Here is an 8,631-nt window from a genome sequence, read left to right as displayed (position 1 = left end):
GTGTGTGTGTGTGTGTGTGTGTTGTTGTGTGTGTGTGTGTGTGTGTGTGTGTGTGTGTGTGTGTGTTTGTCAACGTTGCATGGTGAATCGGACGAATGCAGTGCCTACATTCAGTGTACTGTTGATCGCTCACTTTGTTTCATTTGACATACCTCTGCAAGTGTCTGGATATAGTCTGCTTTCCGCTTGCATTTTTTGTAGCTTACACTTCTTTTGGTTAGCTCGTCTTTGAGCTGGGCCACAGTCAATTTGGTCAGATTGACCATGTTTGCGTGATGTTTGCGTGATGTCAGAAAACCAACGAGCCCTCTAAGCTGTACCTTCGGCTGAAAAAAGGATAAAAATCAATATGTAGATACGAATCCTGATCGCATGTAATGTGATCCGTTTGCTTATTAGCGATATGTCGATCGTTCGTTCTGTGTATATATATGTAAATATGCCTATTATTAAATTTATATCTAATGTGTAAATATGTAAATAAAATATACCTCAATACTTTGCGTAATTCGTATGTATATTTCATCGTGCATGTCTCACATTGGCAGCATATAAAGCCGCACCAGCTTTTTTTTGCTATGTATTTTAGGACCGATTTTGCAACACTTCAAAAATTGGATGTCCATTTTGTTGGATTGGGGCCTGCTTTTCAGAAACAATATTGAAAAATTAAAAAAAACTTCGCATGCGCGCGTTCTTTTTAAACAGTTCGGTACTTTCATCTGTCAGTTGTCACTGTGCAAAAAAAAGCACTGTGAGTCTGTGACTCATCAGTGAGAACCTGAGAAGGAGCAGTATTTTTATTTTTATTTCTTTTCATTTTTTTATTTTTTTTATTTTGAAGAAGAAAAAAAACAAAATACATATATGTACACATTTGTACACGGGCATATATGTAAATACATATATATACTTCGAAAATAGCCCAAGACATCGAACAAGACGTAACCTCTAGTAGTAGTAGGCCAATTACTACTGTTAAATTAGTACTCTGAAAGAAGGCATTGATGCTATGTAATAACATAAATGCATGACTATCCCCCTCTGTATGAAACTCAAGGCCTTCCTACAACTTCGAAAATATAAAGGTTGAATGTTGGTCCTAGTAAAAAGCCCAATGTATCCCGTATATGGCTTTGCCCGACAGCGATGCAAGCACGCTCCTATATCCCTTGAAAATCTCTGTTGTTTATAAATCGTAACAGAACCTGCCGTAGCATGAGTTGTTCACGCATTCTGTTGAACATTTAAAAAAATTCATGTAAATAGCATTATAAATAGGTGTGTACAATAAAAAGTGCAATAGTTAACCGAAGGAATTGATTGTATCCGCTTGGGAACGCGCAATGCACACATGAATGGCGAAGAATACATCTCTTCAATATGCTCGAAATCAATAACAAAATATATAGATAGAGGAAGTAGCAATCTGCGTTTCCATAGAATACACGAGTCTCCTATTAGATACTGATTTGACCTGTTTCTTTATAGGGTGTAATACTGACGCTTGAATAGATCGTCCGATACATATAGTGTTGTTGCGCCCTTCCCCGCTCGGATGCTGTCTCCTCCCCGCCGTTCGTTCTATTTTCATTATTAAATAAATACCAAAATATAAATATATACATATACATTCTCGTTTGCACACAACCTTCCGCTGGTCTGTAGCATGTACAAGCGTGTACGTTCCCATATACGCCCGTGCATGTAGTCGCATGTCACCGTACAGTACACGTGCACGTGCTCGTACATCGCATTTGTGTGTGGACATTTGTCTGCGCTGTGTTCTTAAAGCCACTCGCACTGGCTAAGTCCCTGGTTCTCCCAAATAAGGTAATTCTGATCTCGCACACCATCACCACCCAGCTTCGAAGCCCCAGCGCTTACAACTCCACCCAGCTGATCTACGCCACAATGGCATAGTCAATTGCTTGGGCACACCTCTGGGCCGTTTGTAGCTACCAGAGTGGCCATGAGGATAATAAATTAAAGCTTCCCCGTTATAAATACTCTATATCATATATAGCATGCACCTCACTAGATGCACGCGTTGTTGTTCCGTCCTTCCGTTGTTCATGTGTTTCCTGCAAATCAGCTCTACTGCTCTGACCCGCGCTCCACACTTCCCATCCCAGCGCCTAAAAGGCACCACAGCTCCCAATACAAGACAATACACCCACCCATCATTAACTACCCCTCAATCAGAACCCAGCAATAAGCATGTGTCTCCGACGGTGACAGCGGTGAGAACTAATCCGTTCCCATACCCATCTACCTGTCGTGACTACCTACAGTGTATACACACACTTATAAGTACAGTAGCGTAATTACTGCTGGGGCCAATAGGCGCCGGCACGGTCGTTGCTGGTGTGTTGCTGCTGCTGCTGCTGCTGCTGTTGTTGTTCGTACGCCTGCTGCTGTAGGTATGAGCTGTTGCCATAAGGATTGTTCGACATGCCCGATGAGTTTTGCTTACTGACAGAGTTGACATTGACACTGTTGTTCATTCGGTTCATATTGCTGTAGTATGCGCCGTTGGCACCGCTTGCGTCGTAGGGTTGTTGTGCTTGCGCTACGTTCTTGCTCTCGTCGTAGCCCTGGATACGTGGAAGGGATGAATTAAGTTGAATGGTCATACAATCCGTTTTTGGGGCAATTATATATACCAATACCAATACTACAAGCCCGATTGTAGCAGAAAACGAGCACATCTGGAGAAGAGAAGCCTGCACAATTAAATAAATAAAACTACAATTCTGACACCAACAGCATGCACAAGACACGTTGCAGCACTTCGCAGCCCACCAATTTCACGAGAACCACTTCCGACTATTTCCAACACCTGATGCAAGGTACCTTATGTAAGGGATCGCAACTACACAGCCCAAGTAGACTGAATTACTACTACTATCCTGTACTGCTAATTCTGTTTCGTAAAACTCAACCGGCGGCAGAATAACCACACTGCAATTAGCTGTAGACCCCATACGGTTATCATTACACACACTCACCCACAAACAACGTCTGTGAATATATACCGGGTCATCGCGACATTCACACCATTATCCGTGAGAGTGACCTACCTGGCTTTTATACGGGTCTACGCTTCCAGACGAACTCTTGCCGGTGCTACCGCGACCGGCGCCGCCGTAACTGCCCACCGATCCAGGCGCAGTGCTGCCGTTGACACCTGATTGGTTGCTATTATTAGCTCCACTGCCACGTGCCTGTTGCTGCTGCTGCGGCTCGTACTGTTGGTACGGGTTGACAACCCCACCGGAGACCCCTCCTACACCCGGCATGCCCCCCGCCATCTGCGCAGGCGAAGCCGAAGATACCGAACTGTTATTAAGGTTCTGCTTGCCCACACTTCCGGCTCCATTAGTACCAACTCCGCCCACGCCCGCAGAATTCTGTGGGATACCACCCGCACCCACACCAGCACTGCCCATACCAGGGGCGCCTTGCTGGCTGTACATGTTGTAGCCCGATAGACCCGCTTGTTGCTGTAACCCACCCTGCTTCGCATTCATCTGCTGCTGCTGCTGCTGCTGCTGCTGCGGTGCTTGTTGCTGCTGCGGTGCTTGTTGCTGCTGTTGCTGCGGCTGCTGCGGCTGGGGCTGCTGTTGCTGGCCCTGGTTGTACACCTGGTACCCGAGATTGAACTTCGGTTGTGCGGTGTAGGTGGGTTGGTACGGGTTGGGTGTGCCCATATAGTACTGCCCGTACACATTGTGCGCCGCATACGGATTACCGTACATGCCAAAGTGCTGTGCTTGCGGCGGCACGCCGGCCGCATTGGCGCTTGTGTGCGCAGGGTTGCCTTGGGCCAGGCCTCCATCCATACTGTTGGCATTCACACCGTTGTACTTGTCTGCCCCACTTTGTGAGTGACGCGACTGGTGCTCGCGCCCGTTGCTACCGCCGCGCGATTGAGGCTGAGGTGCATACGGCGCTGCATTCGGGTCATAGTATCCCATACCGCCCATGCTAGCGCCCCCGCGCACATCCTGGTCATACTGATACCCCCATCCGTGCATGCCAAAGCCGGGAGCCATGGTACCGGCGTGGGCATATCCGTATCCCATTGGAGCAATGCTTGAGGGGTCCACGGCACCGTACGCGTCCATGTGGCTCTGCTGATACGCCTGTCCGCCCTGAACGGCCTGCAGGTGGGGGTGCACACCCTGGGCCTGCATCATCTGCTGGCTGTACTGGTGGTGTTGGCTGCTATTGCTGTTGTTGTTGTTGTTGTTCATACCTCCCCTGCCTCGGCGTCCACCGCCGCCGCCGCCACTGTTCTGGGCCACGGCTTGCGAGTGTTGCTGCTGCTGCTGCTGCTGTTGTTGTTGATGTTGCTGCGTGTTGTGGTGCGCGTTCTGCTGCGTCTGTTGTGCATTGTTAGCACCGGTTAGGCTTGTCGCACTCATACTCGCCATGCCACTTTGGGCTCCATACTGGTTCTGGGCACTTGTCTGCTGCTGCTGTTGTTGTTGAGGTGCTGCTTGTGTCTTGATTTCCTGCTGTTGCACGGCCTGTGTAGGCTTGACCTGTTGTTGTTGAATGGGTGTGCTCTCACTACCTGTCTCCTGTCCTGTTTGTGAAACCGGGGCCACGGAAGTTGGGCCGGAAGGTGCGCTGTTGGCCCCAGGTGCCATCGAGTTGGTAGTTGTCTTGTCCGATACACCACCTACAGCGGTGTTGCTGTTACCACTGTTGTATGATGCCGCAACAGCTGGCGAGCTATTATTAGAATCAATGATACTATCAAAGTTCATGCCGCCCAAACTACCGAACTGCAAGTCCAGTCCAGCCGACCCAACCGCAGCGCTGGCAGTCGTTGGCATGGTAACCGGCTCGCTGGGAGGGCTGACCTTCTGTGAGACGGGCTTCTGCGTACCCACCGCCGCAGGGGTGCTGGGCACCTCTGGTGTCTGTGCCTGTGTGTCCGCAGACTGAGGTGTGGTGTGTGAGGGTGCAGGTGCGGCTGCTTCCTCAACGGCTGTGCTTGTGGGGGTGTCGTCCTTGAGCGCCAGTTCAGCGGTGGCATTGACAGCCTTCTCCGCCTCCCGTGCCTCGCTGTCCTCCGCTGCGAATGTGGAGGCCGTGTCGGCTGTGGTGTGTGGTTGTGTGGGCTGTTCAGTGCTAGTACTACTACTGTTGCTAGGTGCGGCAATAGGTGTCTTGGCCTGTGCTTGTTGGTACTCTTGGGGCGTCTGAGCCTCTACTGGCTTAGGTGCTGGAGGGGGTGGGGGGGTGGGTTCAGGCTTGGGAATGAGGATGCTGGCCCATGTTTTGGGAGCGGGTGCCTTGGGCTTTTCCGGTTCTTTCTGTGTGTACTGTGATTGCTGTTGCTGCTTGGTGGCTGGTTGTTGTTTGTTGCTGTTCTGTCGGCTGTTGTTGCGAGTGTTGTTGGTGTTGTATGTGTTGCTGTTGCTGTGGCCCTTCTCAGCACCCGGTGCGGCAGGTGCTGTAGTGCTACTCGCAGCCGTGCTTGCTGCGGTGCCATTGGCATTGTTTGACTTATCCTTACTACCCCATTGGCTCTTGATATTAGTCTTAGCCACACCACTCGTCACCTCCTGTACACCCTTAGGCTCACTGCCAGTGATCGACCCGGCCACTTGCTCTCCCCAGGAACTGGCGGCTTCCCATTGGTTGTTAATTTCGGTCGTGACCTTCTCCACGCCTTCTTCCACCGCTGCAACGGCCGCCTCTCCCCATCCCTGGCCGTCGTCCTGGGCCGTGTTACTCTGCGCTGTGCTCCTATTGGGTGCTTGACCCGCCTTACTGTGGTTTGCACTCGCACTCGCACTTGCATTCACGTTCGTGTTCCTGTTCTCCTTATTCGCATGTGACCGTGGCTGCCCATTGGCGTAGCCCCCGCGCGCGTTCGACCCATTGGCCCCTCGATGACCCCGATCACCGCCACCCGTCGACCCCCGGTTTTGTTGGTCGTTGTTGTGGTGGTAGTTGTTGTCCCTGGGATATCTTTGCTTGTGCTGCGGTGGTCCTGTGTTCTTACTTTTCTTGGGCTTCTTCTTGGTCTCTGTCCATGATTCTTCTACGGGTGCGGCCGTGCCTGTGTAATTTGCAGTCAACCGTGACCATTAGATAAAAGAACAACATGTCTGTATTCTAATCCAACTATCGACCGGTGCTCAGACATTCCTTAAGGTGTTCAGACCTTGTAGCATACAATCCCTTAGGTCTGTAGTAGCTGTTGATTGTGCGCATGGTGTGTATACGTATATACGTGTATACATGGGTCACGAAACACTCCCATGAAATAATTCCCCCTGATATTCCAATAGCGAATGGCTTGCGAATGGAAGCCATTGATAAACAATGTGGTTACTTTTGGGGTTTCACTTGATACAGCGTGATGCATGCAAACGACCATGTGATGATATTGGCAAACTACAAAACCAATTCCTAAAAACAAGCTGGCATTGCGAATGCGACAGGCAATAATTCAAAAACCGTATACATGCAAAAGACATGCTAAGGAAGATATAACCAATCCCACAGATATTACAAATCCCACTGCCTATAAGCACATGTAGAGATCACCGCACCGCTACATATAGACCACAGACGATCTCGCATATCAATAACCCCAATCAAGGATACGACTGCAGCACTGCGACAAACTGATATAGATAGTATAAAACTTGACTGTGATAGTATATATCGAGAAAAAACTGGTGTGGTCTAGGAGGCCCATCTGAAGGCCGATCTACAACACAAAAGGCGGTCGCGACATTCACACGCATCCCACAAAAGCGGGAAAATTCAGAAAAACTAGTTCGTATATGGAAACTCAATATGTTCAAGCTATCCGAAAGCCTATCAATGAACAGGATGTCACCAGCTATCTATTCACGCAAGAAAAGGTCCACATGACTTCTCACGACCGGATCCAAGGTAGACACGATAGTACACCTAGACAGACTACCACGAAGCAACAACTTCTAGCTACAATAGAGCAAAGGGCATTGCAACAACAGAAGGTATCTGGATATGAGAACACAAACAATATCGGAATACTAAACAAATATACACGAAGAAGTGTCCAAAACAGCTCGCTCGTACACTAGACAGGTATGGTATGTAGAGATACAAGCCCAGTATCTCTGCATCCTGAATATTCGCGTAGACATAGCACCCTCACATACACACACAGGTGACAGTCCCATACCACCTACCATCAAGGATGCTAATAGCGGTGTCTTGTACATTGTATTCGTTCTCGTGCAGGCATTGCAGGATTATATCGTCCTTGAGCTCTGGCGAGACTTCTTTAATCTGGCTGACCATCGCCTTTATTTCATCCTCCGAGTACTTGCTGGCCGCAGTTAGGCCTTGCAGTCTCCTCTGGACCTCTTCCGTATGTGTCATACTGGCCTGTGTATGCACGAATACAAAAAGTTGGAAAGTCAGAATAAATGCGCAGCTCTCAGGTGCACACTAAAAGCAGCAAATATACAACATCTACACCAGTACCTTAATCACGATATCAAAGTGCTGTGTATAATACCAGAGGCCTTTTAACAGTAGCATGCAAAAAGAGGGAGAATGCAATTACATTGTAGGCTAAATGCTACGGTGTTGGATCATACCTTGTGGTCAGGTTGTTTTGTAGCGGGTATGCTAGACGTTCTAGCCATTTTATATATTTTTATTATGGTGGTATACAAGATTCTGTCTGTCTGTCAGATCAAACGACCGTATACGTCTCCTTGTGGTTGTCTGAGAATATAGTACCAAGACTAAGTGCGTGTGGCAACACTGGTCACGCAATATAGGAATATATACCAAATTACCTTAATAAATATTGTCGTAGTTGTCCGCAACATCGGTATGCTTTCCGCAAAAAAATCATTCGTGAGACGGTGAGAGAATAAATACATACGCACGAGCATCCAGCAGCTGGACTTCAGGCCGGCACCTCATACCCCAAAGGTTGGACCAGAACTGTCCCGGAATACCAAGTCGCAAACTCACCAAATTCTGATTTTTGAAGCCAAAATTGATTAACCAAGTGTCCAATTTCTGTCAAATGGTCAGGTTTCTGTGAGGGTCAATTCTGCAGATACATTTCTACCGTTGCCAAAAGACAGAAAACGTAATTCCGCCTGGCTGAGTTTTCGAGGAGTGCCATAGTGAGGAGGCTACGTCATTCAAAACAAGTATTAGAAACCGTAATTTTGCAATACATATTAATCTTCCGCGCGCATAGCAAAGTCTGATTTCCGCAGCTGATGTGAGCCGCGAAAAAACTGTCCTGAATTTCTATTTGCTTTCACTTTGACAGCGTTTGACTGGACCAGTGCCCGTGTGGACAGCTTCAAATGAATGACACTTTGAGAGGATGTAAAGCCAAAAGGGGATGACACGCAATATTTACATCAAGTACATATTAAACTGACTGTTTATTTGTGTGTGCACTGTGCACACGTATGTTATATATATATATATATATATATATATATATANATATATATATATATATATATACATATATATATATATATATATAATATATATATATATATATATATATATATATATATATATATATATATATATATATATATATATATATATATATATATATATATATATATA

General features: G+C 47.3%; 2 protein-coding genes across 2 annotated transcripts in view; both read right to left on the bottom strand.

Annotated features, from left to right (window-relative positions):
* The window catches only part of SARC_03692 (hypothetical protein), a gene marked incomplete at its 3' end in the record, with an annotated part of 3,532 nt that extends 3,073 nt beyond the window's left edge, over positions 1–459 (bottom strand). Inside the window, exon 1 of the mRNA XM_014302491.1 lies at positions 153–459. Within this exon, the coding sequence (XP_014157966.1) occupies positions 153–266 (114 nt within the window). The 5' untranslated portion in view covers positions 267–459. The remainder of the gene's footprint in view (positions 1–152) is intronic.
* A 1,006-nt stretch (positions 460–1,465) lies between these two features.
* SARC_03691 (hypothetical protein) lies at positions 1,466–7,853 on the bottom strand. The gene is made up of 4 exons (XM_014302490.1): positions 7,623–7,853; positions 7,209–7,407; positions 3,084–6,082; positions 1,466–2,597 (listed from the first exon to the last, which is right to left on the bottom strand). Exons 1-4 carry the CDS (start codon positions 7,668–7,670, stop codon positions 2,328–2,330), a joined length of 3,516 nt encoding a protein of 1,171 aa, XP_014157965.1. The 5' UTR covers positions 7,671–7,853; the 3' UTR covers positions 1,466–2,327.
* Between the last annotated feature and the right edge of the window lie 778 nt (positions 7,854–8,631).

Source organism: Sphaeroforma arctica (assembly GCF_001186125.1).
Source record: "Sphaeroforma arctica JP610 unplaced genomic scaffold supercont1.194, whole genome shotgun sequence".
NCBI lineage: Eukaryota > Ichthyosporea > Ichthyophonida > Sphaeroforma > Sphaeroforma arctica.
Note: the sequence above shows the minus strand (reverse complement) of the source record. Positions and strands in the feature narration are given on the sequence as shown.

What these genes read in the sequence shown, in the direction of transcription:
- SARC_03691 (XM_014302490.1), bottom strand. Translation starts at nt 7,670, where the DNA reads ATGGCTAGAACGTCTAGCATACCCGCTACAAAACAACCTGACCACAAG. An exon ending in CGCTATTAGCATCCTTGATG is followed by an intron (nt 6,083 to 7,208) that starts GTAGGTGGTATG and finishes CAAATTACACAG; the next exon opens with GCACGGCCGCACCCGTAGAA. An exon ending in TAGACCCGTATAAAAGCCAG is followed by an intron (nt 2,598 to 3,083) that starts GTAGGTCACTCT and finishes CCACGTATCCAG; the next exon opens with GGCTACGACGAGAGCAAGAA.